This window comes from Ovis canadensis, chromosome 2 (genome assembly GCF_042477335.2).
Source record: "Ovis canadensis isolate MfBH-ARS-UI-01 breed Bighorn chromosome 2, ARS-UI_OviCan_v2, whole genome shotgun sequence".
NCBI lineage: Eukaryota > Metazoa > Chordata > Mammalia > Artiodactyla > Bovidae > Ovis > Ovis canadensis.
Window position 1 is genome coordinate 61,038,251 of NC_091246.1, and position 26,691 is coordinate 61,064,941.

A 26,691-nucleotide genomic window follows, 5' to 3' on the forward strand; every position below is an offset into this window, starting at 1 on the left:
GCATCTTTTGGGTCAATGGCTTAAAAATCTTGCTTGGTTTTTCAGTTACTAACTAAGAAAAATTCTGATCATATTCAGATAGAGGGGGATCAGCTTTTAACGTGAGGGTAAGGATCACTGGCTGATAACTAGAAAGTAATACTTACATGGTATCTGGGGTGCTATCACTCCCAGTCTTCTTACCTGAGTGTTGTGTGGTGAGAATTAGCCCTGGCCATGAAAACTCTGAATGCAGAGCCTGAGCAGGTCTGCCTCCCCCTGCCAGGTCAATCAGACATTAGAAGAGCTATGAAGATGCAAAGTCACTTAGACGCTCTGTGGATATGAGAGCATAAATGATTTCCCTATTGGTGCCATCACATGCTCAGATATCTTTGTTGTTTGAGATTCCTAATGGGAAGTTATCAGATAACCATATGAGGGCAATAGTATTATCCTTTTTATTTTTATAGATGAGGGCAGTGAGGCCCCAAAAAAACTCATAACCTGTCCAAGGTCTGGAGTTTAGATAAGAATGATGCATTCTGACTTCTGAATCTACATTCTCCCAGCCACAGCACTCTTCTGCCTCTTGTGAAATTTCCAGAAGAGGAACCATTCAAAGGAACACAAAGATTAAACCCAGGGAAATGATTTTATCAGGGAAAACTGTTCCAAATGCATCGTTTTTTATTTTCCTATTTCCCTAACAGTCCAAGATGTTTAGAACAATGATGGTTGATGGTTCAAACATTTTATTTCTACATTGTTGAGATGCACATGTGCATAAAGTCTAGGCACAAATTTAAGAGTCCTCTCTGCACGAATTATATCTAGAGTCAAAGCTTGTAAAATATTGGGGCTGGAATAATTTAAACTCATTCATTTCATGGATAGGGAAATGGCGGAAGCTAAAAAATGAGAGAACTTGGCATTTGCCAAATTATCAGAGGGAATGGCTGCACATTAAAAACACTTCAGAAGCTTCTAAAGCTATCAGTGCTTTACCCCAAGACCAATTTAAATGAATCTTGGGGGAAGGTGTGGGGTCCTGGCCTTTTGCTTGAGAACTACTGGTGCAATGAAAAGAAAAATAGACCAATATTAGCATTAGAACCAATCTGTAACTGTTTTATCATTAGATAAATGCCTATCTATCACAGCTTAATCGGAGAAGGCAATGGCACCCCACTCCAGTACTCTTGCCTGGAAAATCCCATGGACGGAGGAGCCTGGTGGGCTGCAGTCCATGGGGTTGCAAAGAGTCGGACACGACTGAGCGACTTCCCTTTCACTTTTCACTTTCATGCATTGGAGAAGGCAATGGCAACCCACTCCAGTGTTCTTGCCTGGAGAATCCCAGGGACGGGGGAGCCTGGTGGGCTGCCATCTCTGAGGTCGCACAGAGTCGGACACGACTGAAGCGACTTAGCAGCAGCAGCAGCAGCATGGCTTAATAAAAGATTCAGATGCCTTTTGATTGTTATTTACATATCACAATTACAAACAATCCAAATGAGAGGAGAGTGGCAGTAAACTGTGGCTTATCCACAAGATAGACTGTTCAGCTGTTATTAAAAGTGAAGTTTCTGAAGATTTTGTAAAAGTATAGCATAGCATTTATCTAATGCTTAGAGCAGAAAGCAAGGTACAAAACTCTATGTGGTATTTTAAAAATCTAGCAAAAAGTACATATGATGGAAGACTGGAAAACAATACAATATGTAGCCTTTTCTAGTTAGTGTTTGTATGATTCCAACTATATGCCACTCTGGAAAAGTCAAATCTATGATGACAGTGAAAAAAAATTAGTGGTTTCCAGGGGGAGGGAAGAAGGAAGGGATAGGCAGAGCACGGAGGATTTTCAGGGTAGTGAAGGGTGATCTGAATGATGGATACTTGTGGTGGTGTGGTGCTGTGGTGGATACGGTGGTGGATACTTGTCTTTATACATTTGTCCAAACTCATAGAACACCAAAAGTGGACTCTAATATAAACTGTAGATTTTGGTGACAATGATTTGTCAGTGTTGGTTCATCAACTGTAACAAACATCATTCTGGTGAGGGATACTGATAGTGAGTATGTGTGTATGTGTGGTCAGTGTGGTCAGAGGATATATGGGAATTCTCTTTACTTTCTGCTGAATTTTGTTCTGAACCCAAAGCTCTAAAGTTTTCAAGAACAAGGTCTACTAATTAAGAAAAATTAACTAGTGCCATCTTCGTAAATGGATGCTTTAGTTCTTTTTGCAGTTAAAACAACCAGAAAACTAAACCCGTTGAGGGTATAAGTTCAAGGAACACCAACAAGACATCAGCATGTCTTACCTGAGACATGCCTGATAGTTAATATTTTCAAGTGGAAATATATATTAGACCTTAACATGGAAGGATCACATGGTTCTCAGTTCAAAATAAGCAGTTGTACTCACCGTCCTTGCAGATGGCCCCCATCTGACACATTCCTAAGTCTAAGAGATACCCACTGGGACAGCTCGTACAGTTCTTGATCCCTGGACCATTGCACGTCAAACAGCTGGCGTCACATCTATGGGGAGAATGTACAATGTATCATCCTTTCACACATCAGGCACAGGAAAAGATGTGTTTACTGTCAATCTCTTAACATCTTAAATTTAATTCTCCCTTTGAAGATGCCACAAAAATATTTTCTTAAATGAATTGCTTTAATTGACAACATTAAAGAAAACCTAGCAGGTAGACTGATTTTAAAGAGAGAGCATGCACTTGAAACAGAAATACAACTTTGGAGGTTTTAAAGTGCTCCTGAGGCACACACACAAAAATCAGCTGGTTTTAAAGCTGCAGATAAGTGTAAATGTTTGCACCTTATTTTTCATTAGTAATTATATGTTTCATATTGTTTATGAAGGCAGTGAAATAAGGATTCCAGTTGCCAAACACTGGAGCTTAAATGGGGGGGGATCCACTTACTTTTTGCAGGATTTGTATCCATTTTCTAAAGAGTGGTCAAAGTAGTAGCTGATACTACAGCTCTGCACGCATCTCCGCTCCTCCATGAAGTAGCCCCCTGTGCAGTTAATACACCCATCAGCACCGGCTCCTTAAAAGCAAGACAAATGCAGGAAACAGAAACAAAGCCTCAGAAAAGGTTGCACAGCGGGCTGCTTTTTGCATAATTGGTGAAAATGGCATTAATAGGTTGCAATTTTGAGAAATGTAACATTTGTACTTTTCCTTATGTTCTCTGGGGGGGAAAAGGCTTCAGTTTTAGATTGAACCCATTTGCCAAAAAAACAGCAAACCTCTTTTGAAGGCAAAGGAGGTACAGTTTCAGTTATGCAGGATGAATAAGTTCTGGAAATCTAACGTATGCCATGGTAACTATAGTTAATACTGTATTGTATACTCAATTCAGCTAAGAGAGTTGATCTTAAGTGTTCTCACCACACACAAACTATGTGAGGTGATGAATATGTTAATTATCTTGTATTATATATATCAAAATATCACACATACATCTTAAAGTATATAATGTTTGTCAGTTATGCCTCAGTAAAGCTAGAAAAGTAAGTCTAATTAAAAAAAAAATACCAAGAGGGTGTGCATGACTGATGGATAAAGACAGACAAATGAAAGCCAAACCAGAGCTAGAGGAATAAATAAGAGCTGGGGAGGAGGTACCAGCACAGGTGGCGCAGAAGCGGTGGCAGGGCTGACAGTCTTGGCCGTTGAAGTACCATCCGTCCTCACAGGTGACGGCACACCGGGACCCCTGCAGGCTGGAAACACAGACGGCTGTGGTCAGGCAAAGAGGTCATGACTCCCCAAGGCCATATGCAAAACATTAGTTTCCCCCAGAGGTCCGTGGACTTGGGAGAACTTCAAAGCAGGAGAAATAGCTCCTGTACCCTCTTTTTTCCTCCTCCCGATGCCTAGAATGCTTCTCTGTGCCTGTAATAAGTCTGTAGCCTATACATGTGCTGCAAGTTTGGAGGACATTCCTCTTAATTATTAGGCTGGCTGACACATTTTTTCTTTACTCAACATTTTACAACCTGGAGGTTTTTAAAAGTATTTTATGGACCAAAACAGTCACCTTACCTAACAATATGCCTATCAATCCCAGACCTCCTAGACCTACTCCACAATAAACTTAAATGTTGTCCTGTAACTGTATATGTTGTAGGAGTACGTGGCAAAATGAATTACACCTGAATAGAAGGGTACAACTATCCTGCCCAACCCTCAGCTCAAACTCCCAGGAATAGCCTTTTTAAAATTTTAAGTGCTTCTGATTTTAGTTCTTGGACCAAAACAAGAGAATCCTAACATACTTTTGCTTCTATGGCTTCATTTATTAATTTTAAACTCTAATGAAATATTTGGCAAAATTATTTATTTATATTGCTGCTTCACCAAACATCTCAACTTTTCTTAGTTACATTATTATTTAGTATTTTTGGTTATCTGTGCTATGTTTTCTCTAAATAGCACTCTTAGGCATTACCTAATATGTTGCTAGAATGTTGAATGAGGAATGTGGTTTTTTTTTCTTCTAATTTTTAATCACCTTTAAGGTTTTTTATAGCCTACAGATTGATTCTTAAAAACAAATGTCTAAAATTTATAGCATTTAATATACAAACATTACTCATGGAATAACTCAGTAGTGAGACTATTACCATAATCCCATGTCACCCAGTAGACAGTTCTAGAAAATGGGTATCTAAGCAACAGGGTCAAATGCTTTCTGTGTTCTTATAGAAAACACATTTCTCTACATTGCTGCAATTCACATGTTACTTGACTATGCTTTGTATATGGATCATACTATTAAAAACTAACATTTAGTTTTCCCTTTATTTTTTATAATATATGTATATAAATATTTTTATATATTTATTTTTCTCTTTAAAGTAATTTGGAAAGAACAAAACCAAAGTAGATGAAAAATAATCCCAAACAGTCCTGTTCACATGTTAATCCATATCCTTCTAGTATTTTATGCATAGATATTTTTCTGTTTGCTTCAGTTCAGTTCAGTTCAGTCGCTCAGTTGTGTCCGACTCTTTGCGGCCCCATGAATCGCAGCACGCCAGGCCTCCCTGTCCATCACCAACTCCCAGAGTTCACTCAGAGTCACGTCCATCAAGTCAGTGATGCCATCCAGCCATCTCATCCTCAGTCGTCCCCTTCTCCTCCTGCCCCCAATCGCTCCCAGCATCAAAGTCTTCTCCAATGAGTCAACTCTTTGCATGAGGTGGCCAAAGGATTGGAGTTTCAGCTTTAGCATCATTCCTTCCAAAGAAATCCTGGGTTGATCTCCTTCCGAATGGACTGGTTGGATCTCCTTGCTGTCCCAGGGACTCTCAAGACTCTTCTCCAACACCACAGTTCAAAAGCATCAATTCTTCAGTGCTCAGCCTTCTTCACAGTCCAACTCTCACATCCATACATGACTACTGGAAAAACCATAGCCTTCTAGACGGACCTTAGTCGGCAAAGTAATGTCTCTGCTTTTGAATATGCTATCTAGGTTGTTTGCTTAGCCACTATTTAAAAATTTACAGGTATTTTGAGGCACAATGGTCAACCCTAGAAGCCCCTAAGAAAAACACAGGGAGCCTCAAGAAGACAGAAAGTGTATTTCATTCATAGATCTTCTCTTCTGGCCAGAGAGGTGTCATTTAAAAAGCCAATAAAAGAAAATCCCTTTCTTTTTGGTAGAGCTGGAAAAAGGGGACAGTGCATCAAATGAATCCGTTTGTGGGAGGAGATAGGACCACTGATAAACTTATCAAAGGTTTTTTTTTTTTTTTTTTGAAGCTGCCTTGTTTTTCTAACGAAGGAAATTACTTCCGAGGTTGGTACTTGCTCAGCTGTAGACAGAGGGTGCAGTGTGTGAGGAGGGAGTGCGCTAAGTGGGGCGTGCAGCAGAGCACCTGGGAACCGTGATGCACTCTGCCACTTCCAAACTCCAGGGGTGGCGCGGTAAGCAAACCTGGTACTGGGTTCATGCTGGGGTGAGCCAGCTGAGTTAGATGTGTGCTGTCCCATATGCTCTAGCACCTGTGGGCTTGAGAGCACTTGAAATGTGGCTAGGGTGGCCAAGGCACAGAATTTAACATTTTATTTTCGTTCATTTCACTCTAAATCTTACAAATTGGCACTTGATTCAGTTATCAGAAAACATTTAAATAAGTGCAGAACAACTTGGCTATCTAAAATCTACTTCAACTAAAGTTTTATAAAATCTATATACAGATCAAGTATTTCCCCCCAAATTACTGTGTTAATTGAGATATGCTTTAAGGGTGAAATATACACCAGCTTTTGAAGACTGTGCACTACAAACAAAATATAGAATATCTCACTGATTATCTTTCATATTGTCTTATATTGATTACATGTTGAAATAATATTTTGGATATATTTGGTTAAAGATTTCATTAAAATAAATTTCACCTGTATCTTTTTACTCCTTTTAATGTGGCTACTTACGTATTTAAAATTAATATATATGGCTCTCATTTCACATTTTTTACTCTATAAAATGTTCTCTAAGCAATATAGAAAATAATCTTGAGCTTTTATTTTTCATGGGCCAATTCAGTGTCAGATATTGGAATAAGTGCTTTATAGATGTTATCACAATTAATCCTTACCATAATCCAGCAATTTTGAGGTTAGTATCACCCTTTTATAGATGAGAAAACTGAAGCTCAGAGGAGTGAACAAACTTGACCAAGATCACACAGCTAACAAATGGCAGAGAAAGATTAAGCCCACATTTATCTTCCCTTTTTAAAAATTATAACAGTCTGCTCCTTCTCCAAAAAGTAGTAGGATGCTGACTAGACTGATAATTATCAAAACTGAAGTCTTGAGATGAAAGGTGCAAAACAAATGGACACTGAATGCATTTATGGGGGAAAAAAAGAAAGCCACAAATAATCAATTAATTGAAATAAAAATGACATTCCCCTATTAATTAATGTAAAGGATTGCCTGCCTAGAATGCCTGGACCCTGATTATTTTGCCTTTGATCAAAAGTGGAAATAGAGGTACTAAGTGAAGTTGCTCAGTTGTGTCCGACTCTTTGCAACCTGGTGGACTGTAGCCTATGAGGCTCCTCCATCCAGGGATTCTCCAAGAATACTGGAGTAGGTTGCCTTTTCCTTCTCCAGGGGATCTTCCCAGCCCAGGGATTGAACCCAGGTCTCCTGCATTGCAGACAGATGCTTTACCCTCTGAGCCATCAGGGAACTCTTAAAAGGGATGGAATGGAGCAGAATTCTAGCTTTATGTAATAAAGCCAGAGTCCAGCCCCTCACTCAGCATGGGATGATCTGACCTTCTCTAAGGATATAAAGAATACCTACTTCACTTGATCTGGGTGTTATTCTCTCAAAGAATCTATCAACTGTCTGACTTTAGTAATGAGTAAGTCTCATCCATTCAAGGATGACATCCCCTGGTATTAAATCTATGTGCAAACCACAGCATAATGGAACCAGCCTGAGGTGCTTAAGATAAGACAATGATTGGCTATATGGAGAGAAATAATAAAGATAAGGGAATAGTTTCGACCATCAAAGGAATGAATCAGGGGGATTAAATATAGTTCATTGATGTTACCTACGCAGTAATCCTTGACTGATACACTGCCGGCCAAAAAGCCCAAAGAAAGCCTCTCAAATGGCCATTTATTTACTTGTAGTTGAGCCATCTTTTCTAAAGAGAATTTTATTTGGCTTATAAACCGTCCGAAGCCAAAGTAGCATCCAATTTTTTACATAAAATGATAGAGATAATGCAAATAGCAATCAAGTGTCTGAAGGGGAGTCAAACCAAGGGTGACTTATAAGAGAGGTACCTATTTACTTTTTTTCTTTCAATTTTATTGAGAAGTCTTTGGGCTATGTTACTTGGTGAAATCTTTAACTCTCTTACCTTAACCCCTCCCTGCATTCTGTACAGTTGTCAGATTCAGTACATGACTTGCAGTTTTCATTGCACTTCCGGCAAAGATTTTTCTCTGTTAAAAAAAAAAAAAGAACAAGGTTATAAATCAGTTGGTCAGCTGGATTTCATAAAAGCATATGTTCTAATGTTTGCTAATGTATGCTATAGTATACATGGCCTTGAGTAGGAGGAAATTGTAGGAAGAGCCCCAGACTCAACATTTCCTATCACTTCTCAGCAAATCAAATACAGGTAGGAATATATAGCATTGGGAAATACCTTAGTAATATCTACCAGTTTGTAGTCAAGAAAGCTACAGCCCACTTAATTCTTAAATAGTTTATTGGTTTTTTTCTTCTTCCTATTCTCTTTCCCAAGCAGAGTTTCCTAACTTCCAACAGTGAAAATCTCACTAATGAAGCTGGGGCACATCACTAGTAAGTACAGAGAGGCAACACTAGCAGCTGAAGCATGGAACGGTAGACCGCATGCTCACAGCTTTAATGACTACTCCGATGAACGACTTCTAAGATTGCCAGGTAAGGGTTGATTATTGCTTGCATTGTTTTATTGTTTTAAAGTTTATAGAAGCTGTGGAATCAATATAAATGTTACTATATTTCAGACAGCACTTACATTTCTGGAGAACAAAAACATATTTGAATGAACAAATACACTGTAAATACTGGCTTTCTTGTTTAATACCAAACACTGAGGTGGGGGGAGTTTTGAGGGGGGATGGCAAGTGCGTTATTATCCTGTAGTGGAAAATGGTGATGTTAAAGTAAGTAAGGCCTTTTACCTCAGGTGAAATTTTTCTGGAGACTTTGATCCCTTCTCTGAGATGCCAGTGGGTCCTAACTTCAGGTATATATAGAACTGAATGAGGCTTTGTCCATAGGCTTCTCTGTCTGCTCTTTAAACACTGGTGTTCTTCAGGGTTCCACAGGGAAGCACTGCTTCATTGGATCCCTCTAAGGACCTCCTAGAGGTCTAGTAGAATTCTGAGCTCCTCGGCATGAAATACAAAGATCTTCACCGTCTGTGACCTCCCCATCATAGGGTCATCGAGAATGCTGGACATGGCATAGGACCTGAAGCCAGAGGACCTAGAGTGGCATTCTGCTCTTAGCATTTCTGGTGGACAAGTTCACAATCTCTGCTCATTTGTTAACTGAATATTACAATGATGACTACCACTGAACTGCTCTTGAGGAGTTAATGACCTTATTCAAGGGAACTGTAGATATGTTGGCAGTAATTATTGCTAGTCACATACATATCACTATGCTATATGTAAATGGACTTATTAAAGGAGGAAATTAAAACAAAAGGCAATTGCCTCGAAGGACAGAAATGCACAGACCACTTGTATCAGTGAGTGAACTGAAAATTGCTCAATCATCTGTGACTATCTGCAACCCCATGGACTATGCAGTCCATGGAATTCTCTAGGCCAGATACTGGAATGGGTAGCCTTTCCCTTCTTCAGGTGTATCAGTGAAGTAATAGTTTAAATAGCCTTCTTTAATTATCTACCTTCCAGGCTCTGGCAAAAGAACTGATTGTCTCAGTTATCCTTTTCCTATCAGGTACCACCTAGATTTCTTTTCTAAGGCTCAGTCTTCTTGATAGAATTTTGATTTTTTTTTTTCCTCAAGGAATACTGTTTCTGTTTGTTTCTGATCCCTTTAAAACCTTTTTAAAGTATAGTCGATTTACAGTGTTTATTACTGCTGTACACATAGTGATTCAATTATACATTTTATACACATTCTTTTTGAAGTTTCTTCTTCCACTGTGGTTTATCATAAGATATTGAATATAGTTCTGTGTGCTATACAGTACGACCTTGTTGTTTATCCATTCTGTGCATAAAAGCTTACATCTGCTAACCTCAAACTCTCAGTCTCTCTCTTCTCCAGCCCCTTCCTCTTTGGCAACCACCAGTCTGTTCTCTTTGTCCATGATTCTGTTTGTTTCATAAATAAGTTATTTATGTCTTATTTTAGAATCCACATATAAGTGTTATAATATGGTATTTATCTTTCTCTTTCTGACTTACTTCACTTAGTATGATAATCTTTAGATGCATTCATGTTGCTACAAATGGCATTATTTCATTTGTTTCTATGGCTGAGAACTGTCCATTGTGTGTGTGTGTGTCTGTGCGTGTGTATACACACCATATCTTCTTTATCCATTCATCTGTCAATGGACATTTAGGTTGTTTCCATGCCTTTGCTGTTGTGAGTAGTGCTATTCACATAGGGGTATATGTATCTTTTTGAATTACACTTTTGTCCGGATATATGCCCAGGAGTGGGATTGCTGGATCATATGATAGTTGTATTTTTAGTTTTATAAGGAACCTCTATAATGTTTTCCACAGTGGCTCATCAACTTACATTCCTACCAACAGTGTAGGTGGGTTCTCTTTTCTCTACATCGTCTCCAGCATTGCTTTTGCAGAATTGTTAATGATGGTTATTCTGACCATTGTGAGGTGTACCTCACTGTAGTTTTGACTTGCATTTCTCTAATAACTAGCCATGTTGAGCATCTTTTCATATGCCTATTGGCTATCTGTATTTCTTCTTTGGAGAAATGTGTATTTAGGTCTTTTGCCTATTTTTCAGTTGGATTTTTTTGTTGCTGTTGTTGAGTAGTACAAGCTGTTTGTATATTTTGGAAATTAATCCCTTGTTGGTCGGATCATTTGTAGGTATTTTCTCCCATTCTGTAGGTTGTTTTTTCATTTTGTTTATGGTTTCCTTCACTGTGCAAAAGCTTGTAAATTTGATTAGGTCCTGCTTATTTTTGTTTTTATTTCTTTTGTCTTGGGAGCCTAAGGAAACAGTGGTATAATTTATATCGGAGAATATTTTGCCTGTGTTCTCTTCTAGGAGCTTTATGGTATTACATCTTATGTTTGAGTCTTCAAGCCGTTTTGTGTTTATTTTTATGTATGATGTAATGGTGTATTCTAACTTCATTGGTTTACATGCAGCTGTCCAACTTTCCCAGCACCACTTGCTGCAGAGATTGTTTCATTCCACTGAATATGTGTGTCTCCTCTGAAGATTAATTGATGATAGGTGTGTGGGTTTATTTCTGGGATCTCTATTCTGTTCTGTTGATCCATATGTCTGTTTTGGTGGCAATATCATGTTTTGATTACTGTAGCTTTGTAGTATTGTCTGAAGTCTGGAGGGTTATACCTCTTGATTTGTTCTTTTTCTTCAGGATTGTTTTGGCAATTCTGGGTCTTTTATGGTTTCATATGAATTTTAGGATTGTCTGTTCTAGTTCTGGGCTTCCCTGGTAGCTCAGTTGGTAAAGAATCTGTCTGCAATGCAGGAGACCTAATGTTATGGGTAACCTGATTTGTTGTTCAGTAGCTCAGTCATGTCTGACTCTATGTGACCCCATGGACTGCAGCACACCAGGCTTTCCTGTTCTTCACTGTCTCCCAGAGTTTACTCAAACTCATGTCCATTGAATCGATGATGCCATCCAACCATCTCATCCTTTGTCACTCCCTTCTCCTTTTGCCCTCAATCTTTCCCAGCATCAGGGTCTTTTCCAGTGAGTCAGCTGTTCACATCAGGTGGTCAAAGTATTGGACCTTTTGGTAATTTAGGGATCACATTAAACCTATAGATTGCTTTGGTAAGTATGGCCATTTTAACAATATTAATTATTCCAACCCAAGAGCATGAGGTATCTTTCATTTCTTTGAATCATCTTTGGTTTCTTTTATTAATGTTTTATAATTCTCAGCAAATAGGTCTTTCACCTCCTTGGTCAGGTTTAATCCTAAGTCTTTTATTTTGGGGGTGAAATTTTTAAAAGTTTTTCTTTTTTTTTTACATTCTCTTTCTTATTTCATTTTTGGTATAAAGAAGTGCAACTGGTTTCTGTATGTTAATCTTATGTCCTGCTACCTTGCTGAATTCATTCATCAGTTCTAGTAGTTTTTGTGTGAAGTCTTCAGGGTTTTATATATGTCTAGTATCATCATCTGCATTTTACCTCTTTCTTTCCAATTTGAATGCCTTTTATTTCTTGTGTCATTGCTGTGACTAGGACTTCCTAGTATGTTGACTAGAAAAGGTAAGAGTAGGCATCCTTGTCTTGTACCTGAATTTAGCAGGAAGGCTTCAGCTTTTTACCATCGAGTATTATATTGGCTTTGGGTTTGTCATTAAGTAGCTTTTATTATGTTGAAATATGTTCTCTCTGTACCCACTTTGGTAAGGGTTTTTATCATGAATGGATGTTGAATTTTGTGAGATGCTTTTTCTGCATCTATTCAGATGATCGTGTGTTTTTTGTCTTTTGTTTATTTGGTATATCACACATTGATTTGCATATGTGGAACCATCCTTGTGAACTTCAGATGAATCCCACTGGTCGTGGTGTATGGTCTTTTTTATGTGTTGTTACATTCAGTTGCTAATATTTTGTTGAGAATTTTTGCATCTATATTCATCAAAGATACTGGTTTATAAATTTCTTTTCTGGTGGTGTCTTTGTCTGGTTTTGGTATCAAGGTGATAGCTTCAAAGAATGGCTTTGAGAGTGTTCTCTGCTCTTCAGTTTTCTAGAAGAGCTTGAGAAGGATCAGTATAAGTTCCTCTTTGTATGTTTGGTAGAATTCACCTGTAAAGTCATCTGGTTCTAGACTTTTGTTTGTAGAGAGGTATTTTATTTTTTTACTCCAGTGGTTACTCAATTTTTTAAAATTAATTTTTATTAGAGTATAGTTGCTTTACAATGTAGTGTTAGTTTCTGCTATACAGCAAAGTGAATCAGCTATACGTATGCATATATCCCCTCTTTTTGAATTTCCTTCCCATTTAGGTCCCTGTGGTATGCAGTAAGTACTCATTAGTTATTTATTTTATACATAGCAGCATATATATGTTAATCCCAATCTCCTAATTCATCCCACTCCCCCCATCCTTCCATTAGTCGTCATACATTGTTGAGAGTTTTTAAATTAGATTCTATTTCGGTTCTAGTGATTGGTATTTTCAAATTATCTTTCTATTTTATTCAATTTTAGTAGGATGTTTGTTTCCAGAAATGTGTCCACTTCTTTGGATTGTCAAATTTGTTGGCATATAAGTGTTCATAGCACTCCCTTATGGTTTTTGGAATTTCTGTATCAGTTGTTATGTTTCCTTTTTCATTTATTTTGTTTATTTGGGTTATCTCTCTTTTCTTTTTGATGAGCCTGGTCTGAGGTTTGTCAATCCTGTTTATTCTTTCAAAGAACCAGGTCTTGGTTTTATTGACTTTTTTCTATTTTTTTTAAAAAAATCTTTTATTTCTTCTCTGATCTTTATTATTTCCTTCCTTTGCTGACTTTAGATTTTGTTTGTTCTTTTTCTTAAAAAAAATATTTTTGGCTGTGCTGGGTCTTTGTTGCTTTGTGTGGGCTTTCTCTAGTTGCAGTAAGTGGATGCTACTCTTTATCGTGGTGCGCAGGTTTCTCATTGTGGAGCGTCTCTTGTTGCAGAACGTAGACTCTAGGCACATGGGATTCAGCCGCAGCTGCAGCACATGGGCTCAGTAGTTGTGGTGCATGGGCCTAGTTGCTCCACGGCCTGTGGAATCCATCTGACCCAGGAATCAAACCTGTGTCCTCTGCATTGGCAGGGGGACTCCCATCCACAGCGCCACCAGGGAAGTACCTATTCTTCTTTTTCTAATTTTATTAAGTGGTAGATGAAAGTGTGTATGTGAGATTTTTCTTGTTTTTTTTTTTTTTTTAAATGGTAAGGAAGCTTTTTAAAAAATTTATCTTATTTTGGAGCACAATATTGAAGTTGGTTAATAATGTGTTTCAGGTGCACAACAAAGTGATTCAGTTATACATGTACATGTATCTATTCTTTTTCAAGTTCTTTTCCTATTTAGGTTATTACAGAATATTGAGCAGAGTTCCCTGTGCTTGTTGATTATCTATTTTAAATATGGTAGTATGTACATGTCAATCCCAAACTCCCAATATATCTCTGGCCTTCATCCTTCCCGCTGGTAACCATACATTCATTCTCTAAGTCTGTGAGTCTGTTTATGTTGTGTAAATAAATTCATTTGTATCATTTCTTCTAGATTCTGCATATGAATGATATCATATGATATTTGTCTCTGTATTGCTTCACTTAGTATGATAATCTCCAGGCCTATCCATGTTGGTGCAAATTGTATTATTTCATTCCTTTAAATGACTAAGGGATATTCCATTGTTTATATGTAGCACATCTCTATCCTCTCATCTTTTGATTGACATTTAGGTTTCTTCCATATCTTGGTTATTGTAAACAGTACTGCAGTGAACACTGGGGTGCATGTACTCTCTCAAACCATGTTTTTCTGTGAATATATGCACAAGAGTAGGGTTGCTGGATCATATGGTAGCTGTATTTTTAGTTTTAAAAGGAACTGCCATTCTCTTCTCCATAGAGGCTCTAACAATTTACATTCCCACCAACAATGTAGGAGAGTTCTCTTTTTCCACACCCTCTGCAGCATTTATTGTCTATAGATTTTTTTGCTCATGGCCATTCTGACTGGTGTGAGGTGATATGTCTTTGTAATCTTGATTTGTATCTCTCTAATAGTGATGTTTAACATCTTTTTATGTGCTCCTTGGCCATCTGTATATCTTCTTTGGAGGAGTGTTTACTTAGGTCTCCTGCCCATTTGTAAATTTTGGAGACTAATCCCTTTTTGGTTGCATTTTTAAATTTTTTTTTTACCATTCTGTGAGCTGTCTTTTCATTTTGTTTAGGTTTCCTTCACTGTGCAAGCACTTTTGAGTTTAATTAGGTAACATTTGTTGGTTTTTACTTCCATCTGGGAGATGGATCAGAAAAGATATTGCAGTGATTTATGTCCCAAGAATGTTCTGCCTGTGTTTTCTTCTAAGAGTTTTATATTAATAGTACTCAGTCTTACATTTAGGTCTTTAATCCATTTTGAGTTTTATTTTTGTGTATGGTGTATTCCCAGCACCATTTATTGACAAATCTTTTGTCCATTGTGCAGTCTTGCCTCCTTTGTTGTAGATTAATTGGCCATAGGTATGTGGGTTTATTTCTGGGCTTTTTATCCTCTTCCATTGATCTATATTTCTCTTTTTGTGTCAGTATTACACTGTTTTGATGACTATAGATTTGTTATATAGTCTTAAGTCAAGAAGCCTGATTCCTCCAGCTCCGATTTCCTTTCTCAAGATTGCTTTGGCTGTTCAGGGTCTTCTGTATTTCTAAACAAATCTTATGATTTTTTTTTTTGTTGTTGTTCTAGTTCTGTGCAAAATGCCATTGGTAATTTGATCGAATCTGTAGCTTGCCTTGGGTAGTACAGTCATTTTGACAATATTGATTCTTCCAATCCAAGAACATGGTATATTTCAATGTTTGTCATCTTTGATTTCTTTCATCAGTGTCTTATAGTTTATAGCATACTTTCCTTAGGTTTACTCCTAGGTATTTTATTGTTTTTGATATGATGGTAAATAGGATTGTTTTCTTAATTTTACTTTCTGATTTTTGTTGTTAATGTATAGAAATGTAACAAATCTCTGTGTACTAATTCTGTATCCTGCAACGTCCTGAATTTATTGATGAGTTCCAGTGGTTTTCTGGTAGCATCTTTAGGATTTTCTATGTATAGTATCATGTCATTTGCAAACAGTGACAGTTTTATTTCTTTTCCATTTCTTTTACCTATGTTTCTTTTCTGATTGCCATGGCTAGGACTTCCAAAACTATGTTGAATAAAAGTGGACCTGCTTGTCTTGTTCCTGATCTAAGGGAAAATGCTTTCAGCTTTTCACTGTTGAGTATGATGTTAGCTGTAGGTCTGTCACATATGGCCTTTATTATGTTGACATATATTCTCTCAATGCTTACTTCCTGGAGAATTTTTATCATAAATGGATGTTGAATTTTGTCAGAAGCTGTTTCTGCATCTATTGAGATGATCATATGGTTTTTATTCTTTAATTTGTTGTGGTGTATATAGTATCCTTTTTTATTTTTCTTTGTGGCCTTTGTTTTAAAGTTTATTTCATCTAATAAGAGTATTATGACCCCTGCTTTCTTTTCATTTGCATCTGCATGAAATATCTTTTTCCATCCCCTCACTTTCAATCTTTGTGTGTCTTTTGCCCTAAAAATGGGTCTCTTATAAGCAGCATATTGTAGTCTCTCGTATTTTTTAAATCAAGTTGCCACTCTGTGTATTTTGATTAGAGAATTTAGACCATTGACATTTAAGGTAATTATTGATAGATATGTATTTATTGCCATTTTAAATCTTGCTTTCTCATTGATTTTAAATTTCTTCTTTGTCACTTTGTTTGTTGTTGTGGTTTTTCTTTTGTATTATACTTAATGTTCTCTTCTCTTTGGTTTCTGTGAATCTATTGTATGTTTTTGATTTGTGGTTATCCTGTTTTTCAATTATGTTAACCCCTTCCTATATCTACTTGCCTTAGACTGGTAGTCATATAGGCTCAAACACATTCTAGAAGTAAAAAATCTACACATTCTTACTCTTCTCCACATTTTATAACTTTGATGTCCTCTTTTATATCTTCATTGTTAGTGAAATTAAAATAGAGGTAGTCTTGTTCAGGCTTCAGAAGCAGGAGAGCAGGTCTCTGACTTCTGACCCTGCCAGGACTATGTGCCTGCGTATAAGTACACCACTTGTTGCTGGAAAGTTAAGGGGCACGTTACATAGGAAAGTTTAGTGGGTCTTAAAATTTTCTTAAGCCCTTGAGGGCCTGGCCAGCCTCCTCCTCTCTCCAAGGTCTAAGAAGTCTTATGACTCACAAGGAGAAACAAATAGCATTGTAAAAGTTAAAGGAAAAAACCAGGGCTGCTGTTTTGCATACAAAGTGATGACTATATCAGTTTTTGGCCTGGGATTATAAGCAGGAGCTCCCCAAACTGCAATTTCAAGTCTTAACCCATGGAGTGTATACACTTCCTGGGACCGTTTCCCAACTGGGACTCCAGATTGCTGTCATTCAGGACTTTAAGGCACTATTCAAGTCTAGATGTAGGTTGTCGGCCCAATTTGGAGATAATGTATGTTGTTACTTCTCTATATTGCTTTTATTTCTTTTATTTTAATGACTATATAATTGAAACTAAGTCAAATAATCTTCTATTAAAATATATTAAAATTGTTCATTGGGTGTGCAATGAGTGGTTGCTTTTGTTAACTAATCCTTCGAACTGAAAATGAGGTAAAACTTTCAGCAAAACGTTCATGTTCATCCTTTGCTATTCATTGTAATTGTCATTACTTTCATAGAAATTTTTTGATTTAATTTTAAATCTATGTACTGGCTTATCAGTGTGTGTGCAAAATGGCAGCCCTGGTTTTTTTCCTGATAGCTCAGTTGATAAAGAATCCACCTGCAATGCAGGAAACCCTGGCTTGATTCCTGGGTTGGAAAGCTCTGCTGGAGAAGGGATAGGCTACCCACTCCAGTATTCATGGGCTTCCCTGGTGGCTCAGCTGGTAAAAAATCCACCTGGAATGCAGGAGACCTGGGTTCCTGGTCTCCTGGAGAAGGGAAAGGCTACCCACTAAAGTATTCTGGCCTAGAGAATTCCATGGACTGTATAGTCCATGGGATCACAAAGAGTCAGACACGACTAGGGAACTATCACTTTACTTTCCAGCTGTGATTTTTCTCTTACCTATAGATTATTTCTTTTCTATTTGGAGAAGACCTTAATATTTCCTTTAGCATAGGTTTGAAAGAAAGTGAAGTCACTCATTCATGTCCGACTCTTTGTGACCCCACGGACTGAAGCCTACCAGGCTTCTCCGTCCATGGGATTTTCCAGGCAAGAATACTGGAGTGGGTTGCCATTTCTTTCTCCAGGGGATCTTCCCCACCCAGGGATTGAAACCGGGTCTCCTGCATTGTAGGCAGATACTTTACTGTCTGAGCTACCAGGGAAGTCCTAGAATAGGTTTAGTATTGTTGTATTCTTTTGATTTTTATCTGAGAAATTCTTTATCTCTCTATTCTAAATGGTGATCTTGCTGGGTAGAGTGTCCTAGGTTGCAGGTTTTTCCCTTTCAGGACTTTGACTATATCTTGCCACTCCCTCCTGGCCTGTAACATTTCTGTAGAGAAATGAGCTGATAGCCTTATGGGGGTTTTCTTGTCATTAGCTCTGTTTTTCTCTTGTTGCTTTTAGAATCCTCTCTTTAACTTTTGCCATTTTTATTATGTCTAGGTATAGATCCGTTTGGGTTTATCGTATTTCGAACTCTCTGTGCTTCCTGTACCTTGTTACCTGTTTCCTTTAGGTTTGGGAAGTTTTCTGCCATAATTTCTTAAAATGCATTTTCTATCCCCTTTTCTTTTTCTCCCCTTTCTGGAATCCCTATCATGTGTACATTGGCATGTTTTATACTATCCCATACATCTCTTATATTGTTTCTAGTTGTTTTTTTCCATTTGGCTTTCTGTCCGCTGTCCTGATAGGATGATGGAAATAATCCAGTCTTCCAGATCACTTATTCATTCTTGTTTAATGTTCATTCTGCTGTTCATTGCCATTAGCTCAGCTTTCATCTCTGTAAATGAGTTTTTCTAATTTTTCTTTATAGTTCCTAGTTCCTTTTTACAGTATTCTGCATTTCTGTCAATAGCCTTTCTTAATTCCTTCAGTATTTTCATTATCTCCTTTCAAAAATTGGTGTCTATTAGGCTGAAAAGGTCTGTTTCATTGTTCTTTCAGGGGAATTCTCTTGGTCTTTTAACTCAGAGTAGTTCCTCTCTTCTTCATTTTACTCCTCTTACCTTGTGAGTTTAGGAAAAAGAATTACCTATCGTGGTCTTGGAGGGCTGTTTATATGTGGAGGAGTTCATGTGTAGCTTGTGTGGGTTTAACATATTTGGTGCAAGGGCTGCTTTAGTACTGATGCCCGTTGCCTCTTTCCTCAGTGTGTGCTGGTCATCATCCTCTTGATATAGGGTGTGCCTGGTCCTGGGGTTCTTGGCAGTGGTGGTGGCTCAGGTGTGCCCCCCAGGGCACATGATGGGAGAAGAGCCCCACTCCTTGGGGCTGGGCATCTTTTCCAAGGTTCAGCCTTCTTGACAGAATGTTGAATTTTTTCTTCAAGGAATACTACTCACTTCTGATCCCTTAGGTCTGCTCCGCATTCTTTTTCTCCTTTGCCCATGCAGGTCATGTTCCAAACTTGAGGGAAAATAAAAACTACAGCTGGAACCCCTCCCCATTGCTCTAAAGGTAAGTCAAAAGCCCCATCTCCCTCATAGAGAAGTGCTGCCTGTGTTTGAATCAAAAAACTTCTTAAGGAGCAAGGGTATCCACTTCAAAATTCTTTCTGCTTTTGAAAAAAACCCCCAAAACTCTTGTTCCTTTAAAGTTGGGTTTTCTTTTTTCTTAGGTTGGGTAGAAACAAGACATTTCACTGTCATACTGTGGTGTGACACTCTCATTCAGATAAATTATCCAGCACTCAGAAGTAAAGCAAAAAATTCCTGCAGTCCTTCAGTTCAGTTCAGTCACTCAGTCACATCCGACTCTTTGCGACCCCATGAATCGCAGCACGCCAGGCCTCCCTGTCCATCACCAACTCCCGGAGTTCACTCAGACTCACATCCATCGAGTCAGTGATGCCATCCAGCCATCTCATCCTCTGTCGTCCCCTTCTCCTCCTGCCCCCAGTCCCTCCCAGCATCAGAGTCTTTTCCAATGAGTCAACTCTTTGCATGAGGTGGCCAAAGTACTGGAGTTTCAGCTTTAGCATCATTCCTTCCAAAGAAATCTGATCTCCTTCAGAATGGACTTGTTGGATCTCCTTGCAGTCCAAGGGACTCTCAAGACTCTTCTCTAACACCACAGTTCAAAAGCATCAATTCTTCAGCGCTCAGCCTTCTTCACAGTCCAACTCTCACATCCATACATGACCACTGGAAAAACCATAGCCTTAACTAGATGGACCTTTGTTGGCAAAGTAATGTCTCTGCTTTTCAATATGCTATCTAGGTTGGTCATAACTTTTCTTCCAAGGAGTAAGCGTCTTTTAATTTCATGGCTGCAGTCCTTACCAGGGCTATAATAGAGCACTGTCTAAAAAGAGGTGTGCCCGAGGATTACTGGATTCTCTAGGGAGTGTGCCTTGTCTGTTCACTTATGACATTTGATTAGAGTCCACATTCTGTGAAGTTACATATTAATTTATAAATTTTTGTTTGATAAAAGTTGCAAGTGAGTTCTGCCCATTTGAAAGAAGAACCTTCCAAAATTCTAATTGTATTCCCATGTATGAAATTTAGTCAGTTTTTTCTCTAACTCAGCAAATGGAGTTCATTTGCCTTTCCTGGTGGACTGTGATACCTGATAGTCTTTAAACCCACTTATCACCTTGAGGTTCCTTTATTGATGGGTTAAATAACTCTCTGATAAATTTCCAGTCTCTATTTACATGCAAGTCATGTTTTTAACCTTACTGATATCATAAAAGTCTGTTTCCATTGCTTAGTGTGCAGGAAAAAACAGGCCTGGCTGCTATCCTTGTAAGGTTGGTCCATGGCTGACATCTGGGAAGTTGGATTTCATGAAGTTTCCCACTACCCTGACTCGAGTGGCTCATGGCACCTAAACTGTTTGTAGAAACAACATGGTTTTTATTGAACACCTGCTTTCCTTTGCAGAGTCTGGAAGGTTGGTATGTTACAGGCACAGGGTGCCTTCATGGTTTTGTTCAGTCACTAAGTCAGGTCGGACTCTTTTGAGATGCCATGGACGGTAGCTCGCCAGACTCCTCTGTCCATGGGATTTCCCAGGGAAGAATATTGGAGTGGATTGCCATTTCCTTCTCCAGGGGATCTTCACAACCCAGGGATCAAACCCATTGGTTGCCAACTGCATTGGCTAGTGGATTCTTTACTACTGAGCCATCAGAGGAGCTTTCATGACCAGATCCCAGTTACAACTCTGGGTGCTGAAACTCTAGGGAGGTTCCCTGGTAGCTGACATTCACACATAATCACAGATTTCTGATGGGGAATGGGATGTATCCTTTGTCACTCCATTGGAAGAAAACTCTTGGCAGCTTGTACCTAGTTTCCTCCAGACTTTGTCCTATATGCCTTTCCCCTTTGCTGATTCTACCCTGTATCTCTTTACTCAAGTTATAACTATGAGTTTTTGAGTATAATTATATACTGAGTCTTCTGGGTCCTCCTAGCAAGTCAGTGAATTTGAGGTTGAGGCAGAGCACCCCTTGAAGGAGTTAGGTACAGGCGTTTTTACACAAAATATTTTTTGCAAAATTTTCTATAAGTTCATTTTTACAAAATATTCTAGTGTTCTCCTAAAAATTGACTAGCTCTTTTTTGATATTAAGAAAGGGCCTAGATTTCATGAGGGGGACTATCCCTCCCAAGGTCGTGCAAGTGAAAACCTTATATTTCCTCTCTAAAAACCAAATTTGAGAATCAACTCACTGGTGTCCTGATATGATCCATCAGGGCAGTGAGTGACACAGCTGTTGGTTTCTTCATTCAGGAAGTATCCATATTTACAGGACAGGCACTGGTCCCCGTGGCTTCCAAAGCAGGACTCGCAGTTGGGGGCACACTTTCTGCATCGCTTCTTATCAGCGTGGTAGTGGCCAGGAGGGCAGCTGGAGACACAGATTCTGCGTTGTGGAATGATAAAGAAGAGCAGTGTCACCAGAGATTCAGTCCTGAGTGAGTAAGGTGCTGAGCGCACAGCTGTCCTCATTCTCAAAATCCTTTTTAAACTGTGATGGAAATACCACCTCCAAAGGGCCAAATTCTGTTGATTAAAGCCTTCTCGTATGTAGGGTGCTGACACAGCACTGCAGTTCCCTAATACCAAGTCCACCAAGCAAGGAATGTCTTGGTTCAAACCATCTTCCAGTTCGGGTCTAGCTCTTTAAAGGGGATGATGGTTAGAAACTGAGTCTCAACAGGAAGGTTGTCTGTTGGGTTGAAGGGAAGACATGTGAACCATGATTTTATGCAAAAATCCCTATATAAAGGATTAACTTCTATTGTTGTATATTGTTATATGAATTCTGGGGTGTGTATGCCATTGTCTAATATATTTAGGGAGTTCCCTCCTGGCTTAGTGATTAGGATCCTGGGCTTTCTCTGATATGGCTTGGGTTCAGTCCCTTGTTGGGGTACTGAGGTCCTCCAAGCTGTGTGGCATAGCCAAGAAAAAAAATGTATTTGAAAATTTAATGCTGTTTATGATAAAAAAAATAACTTCTTTGTTTGCCCATAACTGAAGATCTGGGCTTTATTTATTTATTTTAAAACAAGTACTTAACTGAGTACTAATTAAATGTCAGGCATTTGCCAGTCTAGGAGATAATGAGAGGGGCTGGGGTAGCCAAGGACTTTTCCTTTTAAGAAATTGATTTTTAATTAAAAATTCTTTTTAAATTTAATTTTTGCTTTATATTCCATTTAAGGAACTGAAATTCCAGCATGACCCTCTTGCCTGACTGGAGTGTGGATACCAGGTCAGCTTCCCAGAGTGAGTTTCCTTCTGAAACAGGAGGGGGAGGTGTTAGGGATGTGGGAAACAGCCTGGAAGAAAATGGCTTCTGATGAGCAGTGTGTTCCACAGCCTTCCCTGTGGATACATATCTGCTCGAGGCAGAAGCCAGGGGCTCAGAAGCATGGGTTCAAGCAGGCCCACCTTACTATCCAGAGCAGAGCAGTGAGAATGCACTGGGACCAGTGGCTTTGCCATATGGAAAGCTTACACTTTGAGGAATTCAGAAAAATCATCCATTTCCTGGAGGGAAAGTGCAGCTTTGGGGCATCAAACATCAGTGGGATGGAAAGGTCTAGAAGGGAAGATCAGGCATGTGCATAACTAGTCTGTCCCCATCATCCTTGAAATGTGAGAAAAGACCTCTGCAGTTTCCTAGCCGATCAAAATCGAGTGTTTTGTAATTCAGTATCAGTTTCACTATTCAAATAATGCAGCAAGGTGTAGGGGCCTGTGCAGCAGCATCTGGGCTTCGGTTCTGGTGGGAGACCATGGAACATCCTGTCCCTGGTGAACTGTGGGAGCTCCCAGGAATGGCCACCAGGGGGCGGGCTTCAGGTATCCTGTTGGGGCATCTCTCTTACCTGGTGTTGTTTTTCAGCTTGTAGTAGTAGTGCAAACAGTCATTACAGTGGTCGGGTCCTGGCCCATCACAGCCCACCTCACTGCACTCAGGGTCACAGGGACCTCCAAAAGAAATCAGGACAACACTTGGAAAAAGTGATTTTAAGCAAGTAAGTGTTAACTTGAATTTGGGATAAAAATAGGCTTTTTCTCCCCCTTATGCAGTGAGTTTTTCTTAAGAGTTTCTAATGCAGTGAGATGGAATCATGTTTAATGTGGCTATAAGCCCAGAGATGAATTCTTGCTTTTCTGGGGGGGGGACCTCAATTACCTAAGTATCAAGCATGTAACTCCTAGTTGGGACCCATGTGGGAAATGACAAATAATCCAGAATTCAAAGAACAAAACCACTGCAGAAACTAAAAAGAAAACAAAAACTGATTGCAATTAAATATGCATAATAATAAAAACGTTGGATTTATAGAAAAATGAGAATTTTACACTGTTGGCAGAAAAGAAAAGAGGGCTGTTATTCAATGTCCTGACCAGACTGCCTCTCTCATCCAAGGTCATTAAAGCCACTGAGTACCTCTGAGATTCTGGAGCCAGAAAGAAACATCATTATGGCGTCTGGCACAATTTTATCAGCATCTCATCTTGGATTACAAAGCAGGTACTACAGGCACAGATAATAGATTTAAAATTGCATCCTACCCATAGGCCAATGGGCAAGTCAACAAAAGAAAATGACACATAAGTTTAAAAGGTGCAAGCAAGCTTAAAGAATTCCAGCCCAAGGATGAAGCTTCCTCATCTCTCTTGCTGTGTATTCTTTGGTGAAGAACTAGAAAGAATGCACAGGCAGGAAAAAAAATGCTAAAAAGAACTATTTTGTGATTGATGAAAAGAGATTCTTCTAATGACATGGGCTAGTCATAGATAACTTACTTCTATGACTCCCTTTTTTTGTTTTCCGTAGTTTGAGACATTTGGTCTCATAATCTTCAAGCTATTTCCCACTGAAAACTTACATGATTTTAACTAGAGATTTACATGGTGCATGAAATGCACAAAAAGTCAGTTGAGGGTACCAGAATTGTCTTGAGCCACGCTTATTTTAATCAAAAGGTCTTACTTTTGTTGAAATTTGGTTTCCTTTAGTCATAGTCCTACAATGTTATACAGTTACTAAATTGAAACATAAAATGGCAGAAGTAGGGGAGGAATGACCCGGAGAAAGATCTAGAAGCCATACACCCTCATTTTACAGACAAAAATGATTTTCCAAGAGTTATAGTGGTGTGCCTAGTTGATCATACAGCTAGGAGAGTTGGGGTCAACAGAGGTCTTGCTTCTTAGTTCGGGTCACCTACTAAGGGTAAGCCATGACCTTTGGCTCTGAATAGAAATGAGTCATTTTAAAATGCTACAGACTTGACGTATATTGCTGCTTAATCCTGAGTCATTTGACACTGTTTATCTCTATTTTCCCAATAAAACTGATCTTGAAATTAAGTTCCACAGCTATTGCAACTTGGAACATTTTAGCTGACTACTGTAGTCCATGAGGAGAGAATGCTTCTCCTGCCTAAGAGTTGAAGTTCAGCCAGCTGTGGGTCCCACAGTGCCTGGAATTTGATGAAACATTACAGGGACCTGGTTATGAGAATGCCATCTGACCCTCTCAAAGGCCGACTTCTTAAGGAAAGTGAAAATCATAGCTCCAAAGAAAAGGAGTTATTGGGTGGCCCTAAATTTTCACCAGATGATTTCTACAATTAAAAAAAAAAAAACAACCCAAACCATTTATTCTTGATATGTACCAAAGGACTTTGTATGGCAGGGTCACATGCTGTTTCATAATCCTAAACTATCCCAGATGCAGTTTAGCATTTTAGCTTCCTGGGTAATAATGAAATAATTGTCTTTGTTTTCTCACAAGTGCCAATGTGGACATTTTGGAGATGCAGTGAGAAAAACCACAAAATGTATGTAACTGTTTAGAATTTTAAGATTACCAAAATTTGAATGGGAAACATACCATAAGACACATAGTAATATATTATTATTATGCTCCATTTATATTTTTAGATATATTTTCTCCTATCAGAAAAGACAAAACAAATGGTTTGCCAGTTGTAACATGAACAGTAATGTTATAAACTCAAAGCAAAAGTTGAACACAATCCAGCTCTGGTTAGTTCAATTGGTCTGAATTCTCAATTGATACTGGGATACTACCTGTTCAGAATAAAAGGAACCAAATGCATATTTTAAATACTCTGTTAAAGTGATTAATGAAAAAGAATCTCAGAGAGCTTAGCTGCAGGAAGACAAGATGGTTCTGGTCTAAAGGTACAATCAACTGCTATTTAAAAACAGTTCTCCATTAGGGAAAGCGTTTTTCTCTAGGTGTTACATCCCAGAAGAACTGAATGCTGCTGGAAGTGGCAAACAATACAATAAGACAGGACTCAGAAATACACTGGGAAAGAGAAAAGATCATTTGCAGATGATACGGCTACAGTACCTAACTGCTCCAGAAAATCAACTCTAAAATACACAAATTAATAAAGGTAAGCGAAATGGTCAGATGTAAGATAAACATACAATAGCCAATAGATATCTCTGATACCAGAATACAGTAGTTAGAAAATATGGGATATTTTCCATTACAGTAGTAACTAGACCCAAAATATGTAGAAATAACACTACCAAGAAAAACACTTCGTAAAATTAAAATATTTCAGTAAAAAAAGTCTTATTTGGATGGAAAGACTGTAAACTGTAAAAAGAATTCTTCCCATGAGATTATATGTAAATTCAAACACCTGTGGCAGATTCATGTTGATGTATGGCAAAACCAATACAGTACTGTAAAGTAAAATATAGTAAAAAAAATAATAATAAATGTTAAAAAAAGAAACAAATGAAAAAACAAACGAAAAAGAAAAATGTAATGTGCCACTATTATACCATGGTGACTATAGTTAATAATATTGCATTACAAATCTGTAAGTAAATTGCTATGAAAGTAAATCTTAAAAATTCTGGGGTAAATATGTAACATTGTAAAAAAATAAAAAATAAAAATAAATTTCAATGAGATTTTTAAAGAGGGACTTAAGAATTGCTATGAGAATAAGTAGATGTTCAGCATATTAAAATATAGTGTGGGTGCTACTAGATTAAGTATTATTAGATTGATAAATCAGAAAAAGTGATACCAGAAGAGACCTGGTATAAGAAATTACTGTGCTGTTATAAAGGAAACAATCTAATAAAAGTAGGAATGGCAATTCAGTCATTAGTCTGTTTGGAAGATAAAGACAAAACTTCACTTTACACTGTATGTTATAAATCAAAGTAAGTTCTAGATGAGTTAATGGCCAAATGCAAAATCAGATTACAAAAATATGCATTTGGATATTTATTTTTAAAGAACAAACATTCTGTATTAAAGAAATTATAAATGTTATATGAAACTATAAACTCTGCCCTCCAAACAAAAACTGCATTTTGGAAGCAGGTGATAACAGAGAGATGGTTTTCAGCAAATATGAGACAATGTGAGAGTTAAT

At 38.2% G+C, this 26,691-nt stretch overlaps 1 protein-coding gene across 3 annotated transcripts in view; it reads right to left on the reverse strand.

Moving 5' to 3' along the window:
- Positions 1-26,691, reverse strand: part of PCSK5 (proprotein convertase subtilisin/kexin type 5) — a 503,732-nt gene that overhangs the window by 150,479 nt on the left and 326,562 nt on the right. For all 3 annotated transcript variants that reach the window (XM_069576329.1, XM_069576328.1, XM_069576330.1), the window contains exons 15-20: positions 23,131-23,233; positions 21,463-21,656; positions 7,920-8,004; positions 3,647-3,744; positions 2,936-3,065; positions 2,413-2,528 (exon numbers count right to left, since the gene is read on the reverse strand). In XM_069576329.1, the coding sequence (XP_069432430.1) occupies positions 2,413-2,528; positions 2,936-3,065; positions 3,647-3,744; positions 7,920-8,004; positions 21,463-21,656; positions 23,131-23,233 (726 nt within the window). The remainder of the gene's footprint in view (positions 1-2,412; positions 2,529-2,935; positions 3,066-3,646; positions 3,745-7,919; positions 8,005-21,462; positions 21,657-23,130; positions 23,234-26,691) is intronic.